Genomic DNA, 27,290 nt, shown 5'->3' with positions numbered 1-27,290 from the left:
CCGAGTTTGATTTGCTTTTTTGTTTGAAAAAGTATCTTGTGGCCCCAGGTAACTTCGCAAGTATCTCACGGTGGTCATCGAAGCAAGATTATAGAACTCTAAAAGACTGACAGTGTTTGAAAGAGTATTATTTCTTTGTGGTCACATGTAATGGATCTAATGATAAGATGATACACATGGATCTAATGATAAGACCTAGACCATAAGCTTTCTTAATGGCTGACATTGTCCATCATTAATTTTGTATATGATCACACATAACTTCAACAACGGTGCACTGATTTGCATAATTCTTTCTTTGTTCAAAACAATATTCTTTTCTTGTAATTTCATGTAAATTTCATAAGGGTCTAATGATAGTTTTAAGAGCTACATGGTGTCCACAAGATCGCTTAAACTAAGAATCCTAACTTTGGACCGACGGAAACTTTGAACTGTAAGTGGAACAAAATGAAACTCCCTCACAGGGAAGACCTATTGTTGTAGATATTTTTGAGATATAAATCGAGGGTGAGGGGTTCGGCATTCGTTCTCACGAATGCCAGAAACATACGAATGTGAATAAAATATTCGAATGTATTTTGTTCATGTGGAATGGTCCCCGGGTCTTACGTGCTGAAGTATCGTAAGCTAACCATAAATCTACAACAAAATTGAATTTAAAGTTGGATATTGACACTATACTGCCTCAATGATTTCCCACCGGAATGAAATTCATGACAACTCTCACTAAAGGCATGCGGTCAGTAACAACTGAATAGGGAAGAACAATTTATAAGGGTCTCATAAAAGAATTTAAAGACGGAAGATTGGTACCTGAATAAAAAAAGGAAGTAACATAGTCAAGTAAAATGTAGAAAAGTTTGCTATCATATATGAGTGACGCTTCTTCTTAAACGACTTCAACGAATAACGAACTCAACACAACGATTAGGTTAGACAGCTGAATGTTCTTGTTCAGTTTGTATTTTACATGTTTTGTGCGTGTACTGAATGTACTACAAGAATAATATACTATTTACAATATCTCGCCTTGTCCTTTAGCAAAAGAAGATGACAGCAAGTTAATGTGAGTAGAAATGTCTTGATACCTTATCAGTTATTAAGAGCACACCTCTTTTCTGTCTTCTTATTTTGTAGGGAACTCTCTTCTTACTGAACCTGTACATTGTATTTTTTTTGGACGCCGAACTACGTTCTAATAGTGTAAAGTCGTTCAGAAATATAAACAGGCAAAGTCGCTTCATTTTCGACAAAACTCACTTTTTTCTCTATAAATCGCCATCTTTCTCGTAGGAGCTAAACTTTTACTTTCTTGCATATGAACTTCAAAAGACATTAGATGAACTGACTAATTCTGAAATTGTAATACTGCTATTTAATGCCTTTACTCTATTTTGCTTTTAATAATATTGATCGTTGAAGGAAGTTAGATATACATGCTACAGAAGAGCATAACAGCTTACAAAATATACTTCTTCATTTCGTTGGAAATTGTACAATTGTAAGGATTACTCATTTAGCCGAGACTCAAGCTTTCAGAGGACTTAAGTTAATATTAGTGATATACTGGTTTAGGCATCGCAAACTTAATCCTTAGGAGGAAAGTTAATCCAGTAAGATTGATAGAAGATCATAGACCAATTAATCTGATAAATTCTCCTGCTAAAATATTTGAAGCAGTTATTTATAAACATCTATTCAATCATGTTTCTAGATATTTGTCTAACTCTCAATATGGCTTTACGTGTAATCGATCAACTACTTCAAATTTATTGATTATGAATCAAGTAATTAATGACTCGTTCAGTAGAGGGACACAAGTAGATGTAATGTATACAGACTTTAAACGAGCTTTCGATTTAGTTGACCATGGTGTACTTCTTAGAAAGTTGAGAATGTTTGGTATATCGAGGGATTTAATTAAATTGTTTTATTCATATTTAACTGAAAGAATGCAATATGTAATCTTTAATAATATCAAATCTAAACAATATTCAGTATATTCAGGGGTACCTCAAGGATTAAATTTAGGTCCTTTACTTTTTCTGATAATGATTAATGATCTACCAGAAGCTTTTAAACATACATCATGCCTGATATTTGCAGACGACACCAAATTATATAATGAAATCCAAACAGAGAGGGATTGTAATACACTACAGTCGGATATAAAAAGACTAAGTGAGTGGTGTATGAAAAACAAATTCCAACTGAATATTTCTAAATGTTATGTAATGACTTATACACTCAACAAAAAACAATTATTGTTTGAATATATAGGAAATCAGAGGTTAAAAAGAAAGGAAATTATGAGATCTAGGGGTATGAATTTGAAATTCAAACACCATATAAATATAATAACTAATGAAGCTTTTAAAATGCTCGGTTTTATAAAAAAGGTCAAGTCATTATTTTAAAAATACTAGAACTATATTATCGCTATATAATGCATTTGTACGATCAAAATTAGAATATGCATCTATAGTTTGGGATCCTTTTTATCAGTGTCAAAAACAACAAATTGAGAAAGTTCAAAACAAATTATTGAAATATACTACCTATAAAATATTTGGTATACAAACACAATATATTTCTTACGAAGTTCTTCTTTAAAAAATTAAATTGTTGTCACTAGAAAAAAGGAGGTTTATACAAATAGTGTTATATCTTAAAAAAATTGATTGACAATAGGGAAGATAATATGTTTTTATTAGGTAGATTACCTTTTTATAATCCTCGACAAAATCTAAGAGGAAGAAATACTTTTTACATGCCTCATAATAGAATAAGTACTAGCAAAAATTCTCCACTGTATAAATTATGTGATGCAGGTAATAGAATTGGGATTATGGGTTTATATATATTTCAGTATAAATTTAAGACTTTCAAGCAAAAGTGTTTTGAGATGTTAATTGATAAATTGTAGATTTGTTTTTGTATGTTATAATCTGAAGAATGAAAAAAATTGTATACTTATTGTAATTTTCATGTTTAAATACAAGTTATATGTATGTTTGATGTTGCTCATCCTTTGATGATTGTATATAAAATTTTGTACTTTGTAATTGCCTCTGGGTGTTAAGTTCAATAAAATATATTATTACTAGAGAAATCGTTTCTTTTACAGAAATACATTAACTTCATTTATGAGTAATTAAACTTAAATTTGAATCTTCACTTTATGAAGATGTATAAATTATAATTTATAATCAGCCATACATACTTGCCAGTTCCCATAAGTCTCGTGTCAAAATTGTACACGTCACATTCTGGTAGGCAATTGCAAGAAGCTTTTATTTCCTTTTCTGAAAGAAAAACAAGTGTCAGTTCAGGTAGGTATTCTTTAAAGTGTTTCAGAGAGTAAACAACTGAATTAAATAATTAACACTATACACTAACATCATTAGAAATGTTTATACATATTAACACTCGCCCAGCGAAGATACTAGAAATAACGTATCGGACCCAACAAAGTTTTAATTATTTTCTTAAGGGAGAACATAGTGTTATTACTAGATTTCCACCTAATTTAAAGCTTGATATTAGTGGTGAGCATATTGGTCTTCAGTGGCGTATTTAGAAGATAAAACTTGGGGGAGGGCAGCCAGAGCCCAGACTATGATAGCTTCAGCACTTTCTTCTGTGTAATCAGTTCAAGAAATATCTCATCTGAAGTTTTCAAAAACTTTTGCTAGGAAATTATTACCACCCAGCGAACAGACGCGCACAGTTTACTTATATTCTTCTTCTGCACGAGTGAAATTAGACTAAAATGTTTGATATTTACTCTAACAGGCAGTGTTGCCAGCTCGTGAAGGGAAATTTCACTTTCCGAAGACATGCCATTTCCCAATATGATTCAATATTTCCCGCAAATAAATAACACACACAAACACACCCAGGTATGCATATATATTAGCATGTGTTTCCATTGGTATACATTTTGAAGAAAATTATCTCATCCTATATATTTAGAAGAAAATATCCGGCATTCCCGCCATTGATATGAATTTCCCGTTTTGTTGGATTTTTGCCATCTGGCAACACTGCTGATATGTTGGAGCATGCTAAGGGGATGAGGAAAGATTAGAAATGATCATGGTGAGTGAGTATAATGGCAACTAATGACGGTGTGAGGCAGACAAGACCAATAAAATATTCTTCACGTAAACCTCGAAGACTGGGTCATTCAAGACCCAGACAAAGAATTGTTTATTTGTGGTTTACAAATAAAGAATACTAGGATAATAGAAGTGTTACTGCATGGCTTGTAGGTTAAAAGAAGTATATCTAGGCCGATGACCGAAAAAAGGAAGAAGGAAAGGAAAAATGTTAAAATAAAATATTTGTGGGTCAAAAATGACCCGATCTCCGTTGCGCGAGTAATATAAGAAAAATCGAATAACACACACACACACACACACACACACACACACACACATACATATATATATATATATATATATATATATATATATATATATATATATATATATATATATATGGACATACAGACAGTTACAACGTAATGGAACCAACTTAAGAAATGCAATTTGCCTGATTGATACGACGCAGAAGTTCTTTCACATTGGAGTATAGTTTCTGTTCATAGCGAAATTTCTACATATAAATTGAAACGAATCTACAACAATAACACATGAAATAAGTCGAACGAGATGATGTAAATACACAAAATGCCTTTGAGTGAAATATGATGGTCGTAATATTACATATTTTTAAAAAAGTACAGCCAAAGTTACAAGGGACTGAAAAAATGTTATTTTTGAAAGATATATATTTGGAAAATCTCCTTTATATCGAATCAAGCAGGTGGTTTTCAATAGACATAAAAACGGTCTTTACATAAATAAAATACCTCAAACTGTTTCGGAAAAAGATAAATTTATTAAAAGTTTGCAAAATGATCAAAATTATATAAATGCGAGAGACTTGTTTCAATTATAACTACCAAAAAATTGTTGTATTGTGATAGAAGAAAAAAATAAAGCAAAGATCATCTTTAAAATATCTTATAAATATATTTTCTTAGTAGTATAGAAGTCTTTAACTATGGTTTTAATATTTTTGGTTTTAATTTGAGATATTTTAGTAACAAAAATGTATTTGTGCTTAACACCCAATGTTAATTATAAATTACAAAAAATTATAGGTAATCAACAAAGGATGTGGAATACCAAACAATATAAGTGGTATTATTCCCGTTCTAATAGCATGAGGTAAATATGACAACATACATCTTTGGTTTATGTTTTTTGTTTGAACTATGGTGATGAGTGACACCTTTTTTCATATATTTTATCTTTTGAACTACCTAACGATATGTTATTCGCTTTCATATCTTGCTGCTTATTTTAATTTAAGAGTATTTACACTTGCGATTAAATAGACCCCATAGTACCTCCATCTAGTATTAATGATCCTCTCTTATATGATGTTATGACGTGCAAAGCGTAATACAATGTTTCAACAATTTTCTGGCAATTTTCAATCACCTAAGAGACGTCAACATTAAAAGAGAGAATGTTACTGTAAATGGTTTGAGCTGATATAAAAGAGACTCACAAGCTACTGAAGTATCAGATTCCCACAGTAGAATATCTGCAAGTGTATTAGATGGGAAAAGCAGGAAGGTGATGACAGTTGTGAAATTATTGAAAAACACGCATTATTTTATCAATGAAGAGTGCAGACAGTAGAGACATTGGTTGTAATTCTTTCTGTAGAAAATGCTATCAATGGTTTGATGCTCTAAATTTTATACTCGTTAGTCATATGTTTTTCTCGTACAATTGCTTGCACTTGAAAAAATTCTCAAATGAAAGATAGCTCTTGTCAAAAGTATGTTTTGTTTCATTAGCACAACAGATTAAGAACGTACAATTCTTTGAATTTCTGTGAACATTGAAGCTTTTTTGTATTGGTTGTGTCACAGATCGAGTAAATTGCTATAAAACACTTTTGTAAGTAATATTTTAATACTAAATTGTCGATTTACATTGAATATTTTTACAAACACTGGTAATATTTTGACAAAGTATTACTTTTGATGTTTACTAAAGTACTTTCAGATGCGACATTACAAGATCCAATTAAATCTTTCAACGTCTGAATGTTTCAACGACTTTAACATCTGAATCTTTTGCTATTACATTTTGCCATCACATATTCTAATACATGATTTTTCTTAAGATATTTTTGCACTGTCTTAATGTGAAAACTCACTTCCTTTATCACTATGTTACCTCGCACATAGTTTTATCTCCTAGAATATTATACCAAATATACTCACTACATCATTAGCACTTCATAACTTGAACGATGCAGCCCAACCATTTCGACTAAATACATCAGTGTCTGTAAGTATATAGTGATAATTGTCATTATACTTTTGAAGCGGCTGCGAATCATTAAAGTGATATTTCCACCGCTTATCCATGTTGTTCACAAGATAAAAATCCCTAATAAAACGACGACGATTTCTCTAGTTGTAGTGACGTATATGTTGGCTGTTTGTTTAACTATAGTTTTACTTTTGCTAACGGTACAGATTTTCCCGTTGCCCACCATCCTTTTTGGCAAGAGAAATTGAAACTATATGTTTTGTATTGTAGTAAACCTTTTGTTCATGGCTTGTATTGGCGATTGAGGAGTGATAAGTTCACATTTTATTCGTAGTTCTAAAACATCTTATTGATCTTCACCGTCTGTGGAGAACATATCGGAAGGTAGTGGTACTAGTACTACAAGTTCAATTGTTGATGCATTAAATTTAAAATATACTAAGTCTTCATAGACAACTAACCATTTTCTAAAGTATGTTTGATATTGCGAGATGATTGCAAAACAATTTCCATCCTTGAGAATTTGTATAATTTTTCAATCAGCTCTATTACAAATTAAATCTACAATCTTGGATCCTTGCAGTTTTTGGTCATGCATCTACACTGTCCCTTTACTCTTCCATGTGCTTACATAATCTTTCATTAAAAGTTGAAATACCGGTAGTAGTTCTACTGTTGCACATTGCACTTATGATATGACTGCTAATACTTCTTGTGTAAGACGATCTTCCAAAACATCTTTATCACGTTTCAGAAACTCAAATAAGTAATGGTTCTTCTTCATTAAGTACAATATAAATGTTAACAATATTCTATTGTACTCTTTCCACTTTTTCATCACTCGCATACGTAGTACTTATCGTAGACTACATTTATTGATCAAGATTTGATTTAAGTCTTAGTGATTGGTGCATGTATTCTTTGAATTACTTTCCTCCTTGTTGTCCGTCGTCCAAACACTTCTTCTTTATCCAGTGACTGTGTTCTGATATACGGAGTCGAGTGTGTTCTAATGACACCTTAATCTTGATTTCTGTGTATTTATCAACCTAACAATGCCTTTAAAGACTATATGATAACATTCACAAATATCTTGGGCCTTATGCGGAGTCATTCTGACTCGTGATAAGTGCCGTACTAAAGAGTTCGACTAATATATGTTTCCTGCAGTAGTCACGCTAATCATACGTCAAAACGACTCTGAATAAAGCATCTTGTGTTTTACATTAGTAATTATAATTTCACGTAAACATGGTTTAATTTCGTGTTTCATTCTGGGAGACATCTCGATAGACTAAATCGTATGCTTTAAGCTAGCAGGAAAAATATTCGCACAAAATCGTTTCAGTTGATTTATCTTGCTTGAAATCAATCTACAAGTAGCCGTATGGATTTCTCGTTACATCGTTGTATGTTCCCTGTAAGAAACAGCGAATATTCAGGCACGAATTATATATACTACATAAAACTGGTGTTCGACACCTCCAAGTAATCGTCATCTGGGTCTGTGGAATTTTCTGTAAGGAATGACCGGTTAAATTTCATGTATGGGATTGTCACTTTAAATAACAATTCGGTTAGCTGTTAGAATCGTAAATTATAAGATTATTGTATCGTAAGAAACGTCTGGTACAGTTCTTTAGAACACTTCTCTATTCAGAGACAGTATTGTTATTGGTATGCTGGCCTATAGTGGAAGTAATCTATCATGTCTTTCTCACATGAGGTGGAACCATCAATGCTGGTCGGTACAGTTCTGGACTCTGCTAAATGTAGTGCACACTTGTCAGCAAACATATAGCAAAAATTTACAGACATGCTGCCCACATGTTACAATATTATTCGGACCCACAAAGCATAGTGCATGCTCTCCATAAGTTGGAATTAGGAATTTTTGTTCACACATCATATTTATCAGATATATCCTTCTGAAATGATAATCACTTCAAACACCTTGATCACTTCTGGGGTGGGTATTGGCTTTGCAACTTGCGAGTGAGAATTTCTTCGAATCTTATACTACAGACTCCTACCGCTCTGGGAAAACTAATTGTTTCATAAGAGATGACAAAATGTGTGCTGCAGACAGCGACTATCTTAATTGACCAGTTACTATACTTCTTTACAAGATTTGAAAATGACGCACCTGGATTATAAACTAATAAATATTTTTTCTCAATCGACAGACAAATTCATAGGTCTTGGTGTAGAAGGTTCATGATAAAGTATACCATGAGATGTACATAATACAAATACCGTAATTTGAGTAATATATATATATAACACATACAAGAAGAAACGTTCGGAATAAGAAAATTGGGAGCACGGTACAGAGTTACCTTATCAACGTTTTGGGCAACTGAAGCCAAATTGGACATAATATTAATTTTAAACAGGTTATACAAATGTACCACCTAACAGTAGTCAAATCAAAAATGATTTACTTACCTTTTAGACTAGCAATGCAAGCCAATCCTTCTACATCACATGAATTGTATTTACCTATAAAACAAATGTTATTGCTATTTGAGAATTTAAGTTAAAATAATAATTTATATTTATTTTATTGAAAATACTTTGAGAAAATTATTATTTTCTTTATTAAAAAAGTTATATTTATTAATTTGGTTAAAAACTTTACACTTTGTCAGGGAGAAGCAAGGAAGCTCACATTGGAAATTATGAGTGGAAACACTAAATTTTCTACATGAAATAACTAATAATTTATAATAACGCTGTGCCGTAGTGATCTTTACTTTTACGTATTTATTGGTATTATAGAGTAAAATGAATACAAAAGGGATTTAATTTAAAATTAGAAACAGCGCTGTTTTCTTCTAGATTTTTTTGGTAACCTATTCACCTTCCTTTTTCCTCCTTATATTCCACTACAGTATATTTTTGGGATATAGAGTTGGTGTTTTCTTAATTTAAATGATCTGGTATTATGGTTAGTCTTTTGTCAATGTCATGTGATTGCTATACTTAAATTTGATTGGTTATTTAACCTTCCGATGAAGGAGCTTTGAAAATAAGTAATTGGGCCCGTCACTTGTTCTCTTCGCGAGGTATGTGTTACACCATATTTAATATTGTGTATAGTATATTTTATTTGTAAATTTAAAATCTATTCTGGATTTTTCCGTGAGTATATAGAAAACATGTAGATAGAAAATTGTTAAATATTCTAATTGAACCTTCAGTTCAAATATTGGTATTGAATTTCTGTGATAAAAATAATTATATTTCAAATATGGTTTACGTTGAAAATGACTTGTGATAAGGTAGGAGCCATCTTGGAATTTCATTTCATACATTATGTGCCTGATGAATTTTTCAGTAATTATAAATTTCATATGTTTTTTCCAAGAATCAAATTTATTTAAATCTATTAGTGGTTGAAAATATTTTTCAAGACCGAACAAAACTTTTTTGAACTTCACAAATACGTTGTTCTATTCAACATTATATATACCTTTTTGTTTTATTAAAAATAAAATTTGTTAATGCTATCTGAATTCTTTTTTTTTTGTTGATCAAGTAGAGATATGTCCCTGCAACCTGTGAAGACGTATTATTATTTTGTTGAACTTTAGCATACCATTCTCTTTCAGTAGCTTACATTTTTACGTGCGTTAAGCGGCGTTGTAAACCACATACCTGGCCCGGGAAACTCTTCTCGGAGGGGCTACTTGTTTGAGTAGAGGGAAGGGAACGTAAAACTTTCTTTCCTGATTTTCAAAGATTTAGTTTTTCTGGGAAGGGACGGTAATGGCAACATTACCCACCTTGGCTGTTACAACGCATAGTAATTTACGGGCAATCCAATAAGTGTATTCCATTTTTTATTGTATAAAGCATGCACCTTCAAATTTCCCTCGTCCGCAAAAATTCAGTGAGTCAATTTCTTATGCAAGCAGCTAGAAGATGCCTTGACTAAACCTGCAAAATAACTTCAATGTTTCGTCTTCCATGTTTACGACGCCATATCGAGTAGTTCGAGTGAAGCGGATTGATTACGTGAAGTGCAAGTCACTAATCCCGAGATCATTCAAAATCTCTTTTAGGAAGATTTGTATTGTTCATAGAATACAGAAATAAAATTAGATGTTTAGTGTCGAAAAGCAATATTAAGAGACTGCTCGAAGAAGATTAACGTCAAGCGATATTATTCGTTTTATCTTGCCGACGAATTTGATACGTTCAAGTTGGACGAGAGAGCCTAGGCTGCTGCAAAATAAAACAAATGTTACTAAATATAACTCAAAACTATTATTATTGTAACTTGTAACTATTCCTTTTAAACTTCTCCTTATAGTTTAAGGATAGGCAATAACACTATAGTATTTTACAAAATTTTCAAATTTACGGTATTTTTAATGTCTAGAATTGTGTTTCTCCGAATTAGACAGTGGACAAACAGTGATCCACAGCGACGTTCTAGGTGAATGAAACGCAGTATGATATGCTAGTCACATACAGAAGGTGTAGAAGTGAAGTGTTCATATTCAAAAATGTTACAAATGTCATCTATCATTAAATTCCAGCTTATGTGTCCAAGACTGGCCTTTTCTACTACTTTAACAGAAGTCGTAGTTTTGTTATGTACAATGATTTACGAATAAATTTTGATACATGCAACCGCATCAAAGAATAATTCCAAGAGCAGTAAAACGTTCCACCGTGACAATAAATCATATAATCGTGCATGGTATACATCTGGTAAAGAAGCGTCAAGTTCTTTACTAGTTTATATAATATGTTGCACACTTATTATGGAGAGAGACAGACGAACAGTCGAATGCCATCTTGCAGAAGACAGGTGGAAGTTCGTAGTGACTGGACTAGGCGTGGATGTATCTCTCGGAAGATGATAGAAAAAGGTAATCTATTGCCATTCCCGTCTTGTTTATATATTGCTTGTATAACTCATACAACTTTTACTTTAAAATCCAAGTTCTTGGCTTTTTGAAGCAGTTTGCCTTAATTTATGAATTATTCCTAACATCTAAGTTGACTTACTATTTTTTTACTTGTTACTAATGTATCATTTATATTCCCATAAACTAAAGAAAGATTTCACTGAAAGTGCAAATTGAGATGATGCATACTGATAAACTTCACTCGTCGCATTTTCTTTTCTCTCAGTCGGAGACGAGTCTAAGAAAAAAAAAACATTAATGGAAGCAGCTAGATAGCAAATCACTTTTGCTTAACTTTTTGTAAAATCGCGAAATTCTAATTAAAACTGAAGAGTGAATTCACCGATTAGGAAGACTAAGAGTTCACCGGTCAATGCAACCATGGTATCCGTATATCAATTTCTTCCCCTAATGATATCGCCACAAGAGACCGTTGCCCAGTTGTGGGGTAGGTTGTATATCAGCTTTCCCACCGATGATTGACTGAGGCTTCTGGTTTTAAGTCATCGCTAAACGAACCGATGTTTCATTGAGTATGCCACGCGAATAAGTTACAACAGTAACATTGCTTATGGAAGTTCTCTTCTTCGGAGAGAATTCGCGCAACGCCAACGCGCGCGGAGACGGGGAGCTATGCCACTTTTTGTAACATAGTATTTTATAACTACAGGACCTTCTAGGCTATTACGTCGATCCAGTCAGTTCTTCCACAATTCTGGATTGACATAGCATTAGTTCTGCCTCCTACCTACATACCAACCACAACGTCTTCTGTCTAACCTCCGGAAGTATTATTGTAGAGAAGAATGCAGTTTTTTTCTATTTGGATTTTATTAAAAGGAACAACTATGGTTACTTCCGATTAATTAAAGGATTAGTTAGGGAATCCACAGACTAAAATCACAGTAATCAATGTATAATTCATTAGTTTCCGTTCTTTCATTTTTGTTAAATACAACCATTTTTCTTTCTCCATTAATTTCTCTGTTTAGTTCATGGAAAACAAACCAACCCTTTATTTCACTATCATTAACTTGTCAGTTTAAACTTACTTCCTATATACTAGTCTTACACTTTACTGCTTCATATGTGTACAGATGATTTAGGTCATACTATGCTACTTGTATTAAACTAGTTCCAGTTCATTTTCCCAGTTTAATCATATTGAGGGTTAACAGAATTGGTTTCTAGTCCAGTTGGCCTACGCATTATAATATCCTAAACAATTCATCAGTCCAACTTCACTCTTTGGATTTGTTGTTGAATTCACACCTCAAAGGAAACAAAATGTATTTCCACATTTTTCAATATCTTTTAAGGCAAGAAGGGAAAACAAAGAAACGATGATAACATATTTTTAATGTTGCATGCTCTTGAACTAATTTTACATTTTCCGTTTATTATTATTTTTTTTGAACGATATAAAGTTTTATCACCTAACAACGGTTCACTGATTTCAGACAGAGTATCGTTGCAGTTATTTTGGCTACCCAACTTGTAGATCTAAAATACATAGACTACAAAGACAGCAATCGTTCATGTGAATCCAGAGGTCTTCGATTGTTTCTCGCATTTCAGCATATGTGTGAATCAGTTGGCGTAAGCTACCGAAACATTCTACAAATGTTTCTAGGAATCTCTGGAATAGAATATAGAAGAAGACAGGAAAGGAATAAACATATTCACAGTCTAGGAGTTAAACATTTTCTAAAAAAGAATTTTAAATAATTCTTATCCGAAGCATACATTGGTTTACTGAAAAGTCTTACAGTATTTCGGTTGACAGGGATTTACTAGAATTCTTTTTAAAACAATTTCCACATTGAAAGAATCTACTGCTTCGGAATGTAAGAAAATAATTTAACTCGGACTTGATGTTATGAAACGTTATTTACAAACAATTTAGATAGCGCTTGTAAGTGTAATTTTAGAGAAATCGAACTTACGTTGACAGGTATTTTAAAACTAAAATTCCCCATGTATATCTACGTACATAAAAATGAAAGAGACTACCACGTATGTTTGTGACTTAGCATCGCTTGAATCATCCGACCGATCTCGATCAAATATCCACCATCGATGAGGTTCGGACATGTTAGGCACTGGATAATTTTTTACAAGCAGAAAATATTTACTTTCAATTAACATTCCAAATCTACCAGAGTGATACCACTTGTTGAATGAATGATGATACCACTTGTTTTTCACAGTAAATCTTTAACTGTCTTATACATTTAATAAACAGGAACCTTTCTATATTCCAAAAACTAGTCCAATAACATAAGCCATTTGCTTTACCATACACCTAAAAATATCAGAATCCACATTTCGCTTTTCAACCTAAAATATTTAATAGCCACTCTTGGCTGCGCAACCTAAGATATTAATAGTTACGCTTGGTTCATAAATTCCAAATATCAATTGCTACACTTGGCTCTAACTTTCCTTAAACATACAAATCACTTCAGTCACTTTCGGCTCACATTCCTTCAACTCAATTACTCATTGTTTATATTTATATAACGCCTTTCTTTTGTTACTACAAGTTCCTAACACATTGTCGGATTGTTCACAATGAACTCCTTGTCCGATAGCTTAATAGTGATTGGAAGTGTTTTTGTTAATTCATTTTGATGGAACAACGTAGGGCTGAGGAGGGGGAGATATTTAAAAATGACCGAAATTAACCTATATTAGTGTTGAATCTATAGTTTTCGAGGTCGGTGAGCTGAAGAATGACACTTCCGATGCCGTTTAAAGCCAAATTTAGCTCACAATAGTGGTATTTAATTTACACAGTTATTTTTACGAAACACATGAGATAAGGAGGTGTGCATTTAAAGTTTTTATTTAAACCCAGGGAAGTGGTAATCAATGCTATATTCACAAACCTTTGTGCAAATAATTGAATCCTGCTAGTTATGAATAAACTACAAGGTAAGATCTCTGAAGTCATGAAAATATTTTAAATAACTTGTAGTTTATTACTTATGAAATTTCAAAATAATTACAAAAACATATAACACTTAAATTGAACGGCGTGACAAACATCTTGGCATTTGAAGGCGGCGCTCCAACTTTCATTTAAATGCTGCTAGCAAATGAGAGGCCAGCGGTATTGTCACTTTTATTTTGCACACATTCACTTCTATCTTCTGCCACCTGATCGTCTGCTTGTTCGTCTACTTAGCCATAGCCACATCCCTTAGCATTCGGCAACATCGCGTCAGAGCTTGCGTTTTATTCGTTTAGCTAAAATGCCAAGATGTTTGTCACAGGCTTTAGTCACGCTTTAAATCTTGAATGCACAAAATGTGATTTTATAATAAAGAATATGTGAATTTATCATACTTATAATGAATTTTAAGACAAAACAATAAAATCTAAACTCACCGAAGTTATAAAATATCTGTGGAAAACACTTGCATTTTTTGATAACTTCTTCATATTGACATTGAAACTTGCATGCAGCATTAGTATAAATTCTACTTGTATCTAATTGCATTTCCTGTTTGAACAAACATCTTCTTTGGTACACAGACAGCCTTCGAAGACTGGGAGAACTTACAACAGGAAACAGCTTTAGGTAATACAGAATTCCATTATTTTCTCCTGATGCATCAAATAGATGGTAATTCATCAACTTCTGAGGATATTCATACGGAGAGCTGATGTACATCTGAAGAAAACATAATATCAAATTGTAAAATGAAAGTGAGGCATTACTTAGATACTACGACACTAGGAAGAAGACAGTATAAAGTATGGTAAATTAAATATACAAAGTGTAATCAAAACGTACGCTGAATGAGTTGCACAGTGGTATCTGTAGCTGTTGTATCCGGTTTAATTATCCGGTAGAATAGACGTTTTGTAGAGCCACTGTCAAGTTTGAACGAGTTGTGACATGAAAGTTCACATCCAGAAGTAGAAGAGTGAGGACATGTTAACAGTATCTGTCGCGTGCCAAAACTAAATTTTGGTCTAAGCTGCAAAAAAGTGCCAAAGAAGTTCACGAAGTGTCAAAATCAGTGTATGGCAATGAAGTGATGGCATTGAAGATTGTTTACAAGGGTATGGGCGATGCAAAAACTTCAAGGAGTCAATTGAAAACAGGCAATGATCGAGACGTCCTTTGACGTCAAAACAGCTGAAAACGTGCAAAAAGTGGCACAAATAATTTGCTCAAAGTGGCGAATGACTATTCGAGAGCTTTCCGAAGAACTAAATATCTCTATGAGTCCTGGAAAAGTTTTTTTAGCCGAAAATTAAAATGCAAATGACTTCCTTCTTCATCTCGAAAACGCGCTGTGCCACACCTTGCTTTGGATCCACGAGTCTTCGGCTAAAAATATATTCCTGTCTGCCAACATTGCTAAGCTCTCCAGATAAAGTATTATGCAACTTCTGGCTCTTCCCGAAAATTAAAACCGTGCTTAAAGGAAAACATTTTCTCATCATTCCTGGCATTCATAGGGTCACGACATAGCAGCTGAATGTCGTTCCAGAAGAAGCCTTCTAAAAATGCTTTCAGTTATGGATTCAACATTGAGATAAGTGCATTGCTAGCCAAGGACAGTACTTTGAAGGCGGTTAAATAAATTCCATATAAGCTTATTACTTTATTTGTAAGAAAATTATTCACCTTATTTTTTGATTGCTCCTCGTAGTTCAAAGTTATCAATAATTCTTAAATTTGAATCTTTAACATAAAATGTTTTTAATTTAAGTTTCAAATTATGCCTTGTAGGCTAAAAGCAACAGTGATGAGCCATGTAGCCCGAGCTAGGATCAACGTATATTTTTGTTATAACCTAATAATGTTTAAATATCAGACATACATGGATTGATAGACCAGATTGAGCCAAATAGAATGACAAGCTTGGGAGTAAAGTCTGATAATTAATTTTCGATAAAATCGTCAAAGAGGATTGTTGTCGCATTAAAAAGTGTACTCCGTACAAGCGGCAAACTAACATACATGCAACAAAATTTTAAAAACGTAGCAACGAGTTTATTTATTTATTTATTTTTGCTTTACGAACTACTGTACATAACACTAATATGATAAATAATTATTACAGTAAGCAATAAAAATATTAAAGTAATTTACTATTTATGGTAGGAAGCTTTACCACGTACTTTTTACAAATCGAAATGATATTATTTCATATTCAGACCACGAAGGTAATGGAGGGCATTTTGTTTAGGTAAAGAACCTTAACGTAAACAAAATAAAATTAACGGACCACTGCACTAAACCTTCTCACTCGGATTGCTTAAACTAAATCTTGTGCTTGAGTTATTAATGAACCTTTTCTTGTGAAATACAAATAAATTTATAAAGCATTTTCCGAAAACTTCGAAAAACTTTTGGTAAAAATTAATTTATACAATACCATGGAGTTTTTAAGGAAATATGTGTTTAACTAGACTAAATAGACGAAATATAGAGTATTTAACCTATATGAAAGGCTATGATTACATGTAGAATTTCGCAACCCTAATTAACATAGCAGAAATTACACAGAATGTAGACTACGTCATATTTTAAACCTTTATTTAATATATGAAGGAGTCTAAGTACGATATGCGTTGCCACGAGTACTATGTAGAACTCGTTCTCTTTTGTGGTCCTATTAAATATAGCAGAGATTAGTAGAGCTTACATAGAAAAATGGTAGGGCGAGCAGAAATTGCACAGAACTTCAGTATAAGGAGAGTATTTGCAACCCCTATGTAACATACACAAGAAAGACTATGAATATCTTTCAACCCCTTAAGCATATTTTCAACCCTATATTTACCAGTAGGAATCTAGGCTAATGAACGAGCACATTTTTCAACCCCTATTTAATATAGCAAAGTGTCTACGAACCGTGCAAAGTGTCTAGATCCGTGCACGATAGCAGAGGTGGTATAAAATGCTATGAAATGGTGTAACATATTGAGATAAGGGCATTGAATAGTAATTTATTCAATGACAGATTCAGTCTGTAGGCGTTGAGGATTAATCTTCACTTGAGTCATGATTTAGACTTTTACGACATTCTTGAATTCTCTCTTTCAGCATTTGAAGGTGGTTTTAGCACAAAGATATTCGAATCAATACACAGAAACATATTCCCTTCTTTTATGAAAAATGAAACCAAAATATTGAGAAAAACTTAATAGTATTACTGCTATTACCTCCGTTTTCTTTGTTATAAATACTCCAAAAAGTTGAAGCTGTTCGTCGCTACTGTCAATTGAAGTATTACTGACCATACTTTCAGCCGCTGCTACTCCCTTACTGAAAAGAAGGAAAAAGCGGCCAGAAATGAGGAATTAGGAATCTCAGTCTAACATTGACTTTGTATACAGTACGTTCCACGAATAACACTAAGGCCCGTCTCCTGAAGAAACCAACGCACATAGAAACATGAAACATTTTGTATCCCTCAAGGGACATGAAAGACAACATTATGCTGATAAGGAGAATCCCTCCATGAGGATCGCTCAAGGGGGCTAAGAGGATAAGTACAAAATTTTAAATAGCAACCCCCACTTGTGGTATCTCGTTTGAAAGGTAATCACGTATAGGGACTAATTTTGGAAACTACATGTCGCTAGCTTGTCCCTATCTAACAGGCGGCCATCCGTAAAGTACTGTTTAACCGAAAAGATGGAACTTCCGCCGATTTAAGTGGTCTCCAGATAACGCTATCCAGTTGCAATGTCTTCCGGAGCTTCTTATGCAAGTAGAGAGATCGTATAGACCACTCTGTTTGACTGATGTAGCACATGTAGAGCAGTTTTGTGATTTACAGATGTCTACCCCGAGGTGAAATTCAACTGTAATACGAAAACTTTCATTTGAAAGGTGCAGCCCTGGGGTGTGTGAAGTTAATGCCTGTAGCCTCGCAATTGGAAATGAGGAGGCGAGAAGTCTGGCCTTGTCCTCTTGACTGTCTGCTTCTTTTAATAACACTGATTGGTGTAATTTGACAATCAGGTTGTCTCAAACTGATTGTGAACTTCCGCTCGTTAGTTCAGAACGATAAACCAACTAGGTTAGACCAGCTAGATATGCAGTCTTGGACATCATATTCCAAGTGAGACTCATCTTCCCAACTGAGGAGTATTTCACTGGTATATCGGAATCCATAGTCCGATAAATCGATAACCCAACGGATAACAAGACCTCCAGAATCAACTGGAAGGGAGGCCTGTATTCAAGCGTTAGTGTTAAAGTTACAGTTAAGTAATTATTTAAGTAACGATTCCAGTCCAGTTTTCAGAACGGAGTCAAACATCTCTAGTAAATCGACTTCACCAAAAGAAAGAGAACATCATAAAAATAGATTTGTATTGGCATGAAGAACGACTTACGAAGGAGATAGAAAACTGAATATGCTAGGGACAGACGTGACAAGAAAAATTCTAATTTTTTAGTTTTTTGATTAATAAATTGCGTGTTGCTTCAGGTGGAAGGGCTGCATCTAGGAATGCTAAAGAGGTTGTAATAAGTTTCATTTTGAGTGCAGAATTATTAAATTGTGAATATAACACTTCTATTCGATCTTGCGAAATTCCCAAGAATCCTTTTCACATTTCATAAAATTTAGGTGTAATCTAATACCTACTTCCATAATTCGAATATTATGTAATGCATCTTTACTGTGTCAGGATCTCCTGGTATAGCATCATCATCTAAGTACCAGATATTTAATTCAGTATGACACAATGGATTGAGTTGTAAAGGCAAACAAAGGAACGTAAATTCGACTTGTATGCGCTGATGCTACGGCTCTATTGGGCACGCACAGGAAAGTTAAAATGGATTCTTTAACTCTGAAACATATAACTTTTGCTGCTATAATTCTCCAAATGTTACCACTGTAATTAGTTGCATTCTATAGCTATTCTTATTAAGTGCAATAAGTGATGCTCCAAAAATCGTTGGTCTTATTGTTGAGGTACGTTGTCACAAAGGATTAAATGAAGTAATTCTGGAATCAGTGTTGTTAATCTTTCCTTTGAATCTAATTCGTGATGAGAGAGTAAATCCTTAAGAAAATTTTATAAAAACATTTGTAGTTTCGAAATTTTTGTTTAAAATTTCTAGTTTTAAAATTTGTATTTGAAACTTTTAAATTTGAAAATTTTGTTTTAAAATTTTTAGTTTGAAGCATTTATTCCAAATTTTTTTGCTTGAAGTCTTTTCGTTTGAAAATGTTTCTTTTAAAATTTTGTTTGAAAAAATTTCATTTCCAAAGTTTGTTCGAAAAATTTTAGTTTCATTATTTTGTTTGATTATTTTAAATTTTTGATTGAAAATATTTTGTTTTTAAATTTTTATTGCTTAAAATTCTTGTTTGGACATTTTTAGTTTCAAAACTTTTTGGTGATTTTTTTTTAAAATTTGTTTGAAGTTTTTTGTTTGTAGATTGTTGCACTCCTTGGTAAAGAACAATTTCGCAAAGAATCGGATTTGTTAAGAACAAAAACATCTGGCAACATTGTTTCATCATGATGTAATTGTAGTCGTCAGAACTTGGTAATACAACGTTATCAGTTTTGCATGATATTCTTTTATATATAATTTCCTTCGAGACGATTCGTGACGATCTTTTAAGTTTTGTAATTTTTGTCATTTTAAATTTTTGTTTGAAACTGTTTAGTTTCAAAATTTTGTTTGATTTTTTGTTTCAAAATATTAATTTGAAAAAAAGTATTTTCAAAAATTTTGCAATCATTGGTAAAGAACATTTTCGAATAGAATCCGAGCAGTTTAGATAGAAAAATCTGGCAACACTGTTTCCATCAATGAAGTGCTTAGTGAGCAACACAACGCTGAAAAGAAATACCCAAAGAGATATATTTTAACTGCAGTTTGGGCCAACAGTTAGAGATTATGGTTTCCTCTATGTAGACTAGACTGACTAAAATTATGAACTAGACAATCTGCAATGTATATTAATGGCTCGTAAAAGAATATCAAAAATACAAGAATAATATAAAGAAATATTTAAACTATAGTTTGCACCCCCTCTACATTTTGGCAGGGGCACCTTGACCCACTCCTTAAAATTTGACAGACGTACATAGAATCACCCCTTTAAATTATTGGACATTGAGAAATCTAAAAATTGGATATGTAGCCTAGCACCAGGGTGTGCACCCCATATAAGTATTTGGAGTTCACCTCGTTCTCTTTCATGGGTACAAAATTACCAAAAATTCAAAATTTGGAGGTTTTGTTATCTAATTTATTCCCTTTTAAGAGATTGTATTACCTTATATTGTCATGTAAGCATAGGCGTTTATTCCATTTCATAAGACATGGGTACGCTAGTGCACCCCTTTGGAAATCTGGGAGGGGTACCTTGGTGCACCCATTAAATTTTGAAGTTGCCAAATTTAAAATTTTGGTATAGTAGTAAAGGACCCTAGTATGTGTCACTATAAATTTCGGAGGTCCATCTCGTTCCCCAGCCAAATTTTAGGGGTTGGCCAGGGTATCCGTGCCAAAATGTAAAGAGAGGTCCTAGATTCTCCCAGGTTACTGACATGGGCGCCCAGGTGCGACTCCCTTGGCGAAAAGGTTAGATCAGCTGTCTCCAGTACTACTAGAGTATTGTGACAGGTGACGAAACTTGGTTCTATTAGTACGATGTTTCGACCAAGGCTCAAGAAAGGTGGTTATTCAAAGATGAGGAGACCCCCGTGGCTGTTCGAAAGTCCTCATCAGTGAAGAAGAGAATGCTGGCGGTATTTTTAGTGTGCGAGTAATTGTCGATTAAGTTGTTTTAGAAACACATAAGACTGTCACAAAAAAGTGGTATGCCGAGCAATATTTGGCTAAATTTCTTACAAATCTCAAACAGTTGCGCCCAAACTCAAAGATGGGCATATTGTTTCTTCACAACGATAACACTCCAGCGCAACGTTCAAACATTTGCTAAAAGTATTTTTACTAGCACTGGACTAATACTGTTAGAACACCCTCTGTACAGTCCAGATCTCTCTCTCCTTGTAACTTCGCTCTGTTCTCCCAGGCGATGACGTCCTACTAAGGGCTTGAGACGATGAATGCGCCCAGATTTCTGCTGAAAGATGGCAGATAGACGACTGGTTTCGAAGGTTGGAAAAGTGTGTAAAGTGTTGTGGAAAGTATTTTGAAAAGGTATAAGAAATTAAATCATGTTCAAAACTTTCCTACTGTCCTTTGTAATTGCGTGACAAAAATGAGGAGTATGATAAAATGTAACCCACTGAATCCTATCATTATACACAAGAGATTCTGATTGTGTGACAAAATTTTACAACTGATAGTAAAAGGCTTATGATGATTATGAAGTAAATTGTGTAGTTTGCCATGATGATAAAACAGAATATTCCTTAGATTTTGAAACACAAGGGCGAGAAAGCTAGGGCAGTGGTCACATATTTTATAATGTTATATGTTTTAAGGAGATGACTGCTTAACTTAAATATAATTTTAGCCTTTTTGTATATAAAACCTAATAATAGAATGCATTAAGATATTATAGTCTATATCCATAAAATAAAAGTACAGTTTTTGCTAATAACTACCTTTCTAATACAGGTAATGCAGAATTGTAGCCAATGCAAGCACCATACGGATTCTTCAGAAAATGTCCTTCGTATATGTCCGTTCCTGTATAAGTACCGATTATCCAATCTGGAAAGGTTCTTATCTGGAAGAAATTATAACTATACAATTGCTAAATACTAGAAACTTCCAATTATTTGTACCCAAACTATTAATGTATAGCCTTGTAAAGGGTTATTCAAAAGCGACCCGGTTTTGGATCGTCTCTGAAATTTTTGTTGTGACATTGTTTTGTATTGTTACTCTACCCACAAACACTCCGATTGTCGCCTTTAGTCTGAATTTCGCGCATTTCTTCAGTCTCTGTCTAGCCATGAATCAGTTTACTATAGCGCAACGTGTGCTAATTGTGAAAACTTTTTATCAGTACAGATTCGCTTCATTTCGCTGACCAGCAATGGCCCCCGATGAGACATAACTTCTTGTGACCTTTTTCTTTTGAGTACTTTTTAATTATTGATGTATGTAAATAAACTCCGTTACATCAGTGAATTAAAGGAGGAAATTTGACGAGTTGTCGGCAAAATCGAAGTGGAAACTTGTGAGACAGTCAGCGAATTTCACGAACAGAGTTATTTCATGCCAGCACAATAGAGGAGGCCATATGCCTGTAAACGGAATGTGTGATGAACATGTTTATGAATTTTGTTAGCGTGTTTTGAAAAAATGAAGTTCATTATTTGATGTAACAAAACCGGCGAGCTTTTTGAATAACCTATATATGCGGGAGTTTTCTTTTAACGTTTATACATGGTTCATTGATCGCATATTTGTTATGACATAATGAAATAATTTTTTTTATTACAAAACTATAAGCTTCCCAGGAATTTCCATAGAAATTTATTACTTAAGAATTTTCACTATTCTTATCACTACACTAACTACTTCAGAAAATTAATTTTGATATTTTCCAAGTTTCAACTCTATCTGTACTGATTTGGATTCGTTACTCAATCCGCCGAAATATTAAAAAAATTGCTATAAATGTTATATGAATTTAAATAACAGCTTCAAGACTGATGTACTCCTCTATTTTCGGTTGAACAAAAGCTCACGTGTTTATAGTATATTTCTATACTTATTTCTATAATATTAGTACTACATATTACTGTAAGGACGCATTTGAATATTAACTTTTATTGCAATTCACACTAATTTTCTCTAAGGTTGACAGAAGTTTATTATTTCCATATTCCTTGGAAATTAAAACGAAATGTTAACAACGAAAGTTCCACAAGAACTAAGACTTTTGAACCAAAAGCAATTGATAGCAAGTGAAACTATTAATTACCTATGATTTTAACGACATAACACATATTGGAAAGCTAAAATTTGATTAAATCATAATATATAAATTATTGACTTGGAAAGCATCGAAATCCAGCAGGTTAGATATAAGAATACCTGGACAATTGCTCTAATCCATTAGAGTGCAATTTTATATAGTTTTTTTTCTCTTTTGCACAGAATACTGCGATAATTAGTTGATTAAATTACTAATGTGCATATTCTACTGTACATCGAACTTTATGACATTTAATAATAAAGAAGAGTACAAAAGTCGTCATCACACATCAGACTAAAACTTACTTTAGAGTTCCTTCGTGGCTAAGAGGTTAGCATACGCGTCTTTGGGAGACCCGGTTCAATTTCTGGGGCTCATGTGGTTCATATTCCACGTTAATCAATAGGTCCTGTGTCATATAGCCTCACTCCTGAAACGGACTTTAAACTTACAAGCAATTCAACTAAAACTTACTTTAATAACTAACATAATTAAAATGTAGCAGTAATATATTTTTATTTTACACTGACGGATCTTTAAGAATCTTTAACACACTAGTGGATATAAATACTGAGTTGTTAGTTTACCATACTTTTATGAATTTAAGAATGTTTGTACGCAATTATGGCTAATTTCAAAGGTGGAAAATAAAACTTGAAAAGTTAAATTAATTTTTGAAGCAATAGAGCACATAAATAACACGAATGAACGTTGTGCCATATCTATAAATGAATGGTCAAGCTTTTTTCTTATGTCGTGTTGTGTTTGAAATCTACAGAATAATTATAACGAGATGTCTCATTTGCACAGAGCATTACTTCCATGATGAGCATATCTCTTTGTTGTTGGTGGAGTTATTCAATCCAGCTATGAGTATTGGAATTTTGAAAACCATTCATTTAATGGAAATCATCAATGTTAACATTATCCTGTGGTGTAAAACAAGAACACCGATTCTGTCGAAACCAAAGTCCTTGATAAGATAAAAAATGTAATTTAACAAGATAAACTACTCGGATTACCTTTTCCTTCCTTTCTAAGTTATAAGAAAACTTCAACGTTTTATTTATAACAATTTATAACAATAACAAGCTTCATTTTAGTACACAGAGAATATCCTCAGCAATAAGATATTACACTCATTTACACGCGTCAGTGGTTATATAATGCTGGACACTGAGATCATGAGAACTCACGATGGTAGACTTCGATCTATGGAATTAACTGAAAACGTATGTGTGGTATTCTTAATTAATGCATTCATTGTACCTGTAATAGCTAAAATCCATAACAAAATTAGCCAAGATCTTTCTAATATAGTTCAGGAAGTAAATTCAATAAATAATAATTTCACTTGAGGTCATGTAAAAACTAAGAACCGAAATTTTCAAATCCTTTCACTTATTTTGAAGAATTTTTTTCATGGTCTTTGATGTCATATCTAAAAACAAGAAGGCAAATTTTCCTTTTGTAGGTTTTCAACTTCTGGCGTCTAAACTTCAAGAATATTATCTGCGATCTCAATCTGTCGAACACGACGGAAATAGAAACCAGTGTGAATACTATACGTGTAGTGTAAGTAAGATTAGAACCAATTAAGCATGTAATTTACCCGTACATACGATTGTCAGCAACACAATATGTGGTTAAATGTTATCGTGGTGCAACAAATGGCCTCAAAATGGAGCATTTCATTCCTTCCATTGAACTTGCTCAAAGAATTCTGACGGTTAAGCTGTAATATACTTATAAGCAATAACGGTCAGAATTTCCTCCTGAGGAACTTCAACCACTTTTCTAATTGTAAGCAACAACCATTTGTCGAAAGATCTTGTGTGTCTCCAAAGGAGATTCCTCATCTGTGAAGATCAAGACTACCGGTTAGCATTTAGTTTCTGAAAAATATTAGAAAACCCAGCACTCGTTACTTGTAACGATAGTAGCTACAGGACATGATGAGCCATTTGCAAACCTTTAGATTATTCCTGGCTGAGTAATGTTCAAACAGCGCAGTTGAGGTCTAGAGGGCTGTGACATCTTGGTAAAAATCAAGTCCTTGCGGTAAAATTCATTGAGAGAGGTATACAGAACTTTGGTGCTCCATTACGGTATGTTGTGTCGATTATGTATCATTAACTTCACTGTAATCAAATAATTTCTTATTGCTTCATATTATTACCAAAAATCTTTGTTTTATCATTACTGCACGGGTAGCATGGAAGGAATATATTATTTTTCATTTTAATGTTTTATCTATCGGCTTAAATTCCTGAAATGACCGAAAGATTGTTTATTTTATTCATTTCCTTTTTTTAATTGCTTTGACACGGAGTTTTAGAAAATCGACTTGTCTAAATTAAACTAGAAATTGTGTAGTTGGTTCGGTTCTCTTTTCTACATACCTTACTCTGTAGTTCGAAGATACTTATATTCATTAAGTCATTTTCTTTAGAGTATTTTGACATAGTTTTCAAATTATAAGAACTGAGATGAGACACATCACGTAAGAACTCCTTGTATAGTGATTGCTTCTCTTTACCACCATTTCCAAAATACCTTCAAAAAAGAAGGAAAATAAGGTTTAGAACTGCATTCTGAAAGTAAAACATACTCAATATATGAATTTTTAAAATATAGAATATTTCTTTTCTTTTAAGTAAACGACTTTGAAAAATCAATAAACATATAATGCATAAGAATATGTTTCTTTTTTCAAACAATAATTAATCAAATTGTTTTCGTTTTCTGCTTCAAAAGTTGTTGCTTTCAAACCAGACCTGTAATTCAAAATGAAATTTGATTTAAAAGAGTATCACAACTTTTGTACAACACAGAGTAACAACAACAACAACAACAACAATAATAATAATAATAATAATAATAATAATAATAATAATAATAATAATAGTTATTATTATTATTATTATTATTATTATTATTATTATTATTATTATTATTATTATAAAGTAGAAGATATTTTTTATTATTAATACCTAAGACAAATTTGAAATCTATCTCAAGCAAATTAATACTTAATAAGAAATTGCAAAACCAAAATTTACAGACTTTGTGTGTATATGTGTTTAAAAGTATGTATATATGACTTCCCTGAATAATTTGTTCGCAGCTAATTATTAAATTGCATTTCTTCAAGATTGTGAAGTCACTGTATTGTTACTAATTGCAATGACCACTGAAATGTTCCAAATTGTAGAATAGTTAGACTAAATGTAGCTTGGTAAAAATTTTCTTCCTCATAGGTATGGTTCTTAAGTTACAGAGATTCTAACAAACCCATTGACGTTTAATACGTAGGTTAGATAGGCGAATGACATTACACTAAAAATTGACCAAAGATGCCGAGATGGCATCAATCGGAAGGGAAAAAAGCACTTAATTTCATAATAAAACCAAAGAAAAGCTTCATACTGCATGATAAGGTTTTTGCAAACTCTGCTCTACTATTAAGATATTTTCTCCAATACGCCTTAAGTACTTGTATCTTACACGAAAATAATGCAGATACGATCCTGATAAAATTATTTTCAAAATATTTCCACTTCTTTTGACTTTCTTTTTTATTTACAATTTGCATAGTAGAAACCTTTAATAACTAAAATAATATTCATTGTCACTGTAGGTGTGAATTTTACTACTTCTCTTTGGACATAGAAATAAACTTGTGAAGAAGAATGGAATTATTAAGTAGCTGAATTGTTCATTCCAAATACTACTACGTCTGCAACGTCTTAGATCTATCTTATTTTGACTCTAGCTAGACTGAAAAATGTTTCTAGAAAAGGAAATTTGGGCTCCAACGTATAAAAATAAACTCTACTTCTGTTGCCATTCAGTTTCCAGTAAATTTCATTAGCTTATTATTAATTACTTTTCAGAGAGAAAGAGGAAATATTTTGCATTTTGTAATTTCATGTATACGTGAATGGTCTTTAAAAGTGAAGTTAAAACGTGAGAGAATAAGATGGTATTAAATTATAAATGCTAGATTTAGAATAGTCTTTGCTGTCCCTGTCATAAAGAAATTTGAGTAAATCATAGTTTATGAGGAATTTCTTCGGACAATATCATACCTCCTAGAA

General features: G+C 32.8%; 1 protein-coding gene across 1 annotated transcript in view; it reads right to left on the bottom strand.

Moving 5' to 3' along the window:
• Positions 1-772: 772 nt before the first annotated feature.
• Positions 773-27,290, bottom strand: part of LOC145668603 (uncharacterized) — a 28,291-nt gene continuing 1,773 nt past the window's right edge. The window contains exons 2-7 of the mRNA XM_081736634.1: positions 25,593-25,746; positions 21,866-21,990; positions 17,477-17,579; positions 14,810-14,966; positions 8,814-8,867; positions 773-816 (exon numbers count right to left, since the gene is read on the bottom strand). Coding sequence (XP_081592760.1) covers positions 773-816; positions 8,814-8,867; positions 14,810-14,966; positions 17,477-17,579; positions 21,866-21,990; positions 25,593-25,746 — 637 coding nt within the window. The remainder of the gene's footprint in view (positions 817-8,813; positions 8,868-14,809; positions 14,967-17,476; positions 17,580-21,865; positions 21,991-25,592; positions 25,747-27,290) is intronic.

The sequence above is a fragment of the Thermobia domestica genome, chromosome 1, assembly GCF_964235325.1.
Source record: "Thermobia domestica chromosome 1, izTheDome1.hap1.1, whole genome shotgun sequence".
NCBI lineage: Eukaryota > Metazoa > Arthropoda > Insecta > Zygentoma > Lepismatidae > Thermobia > Thermobia domestica.
This window is presented reverse-complemented; position numbering and strand designations above follow the sequence as displayed.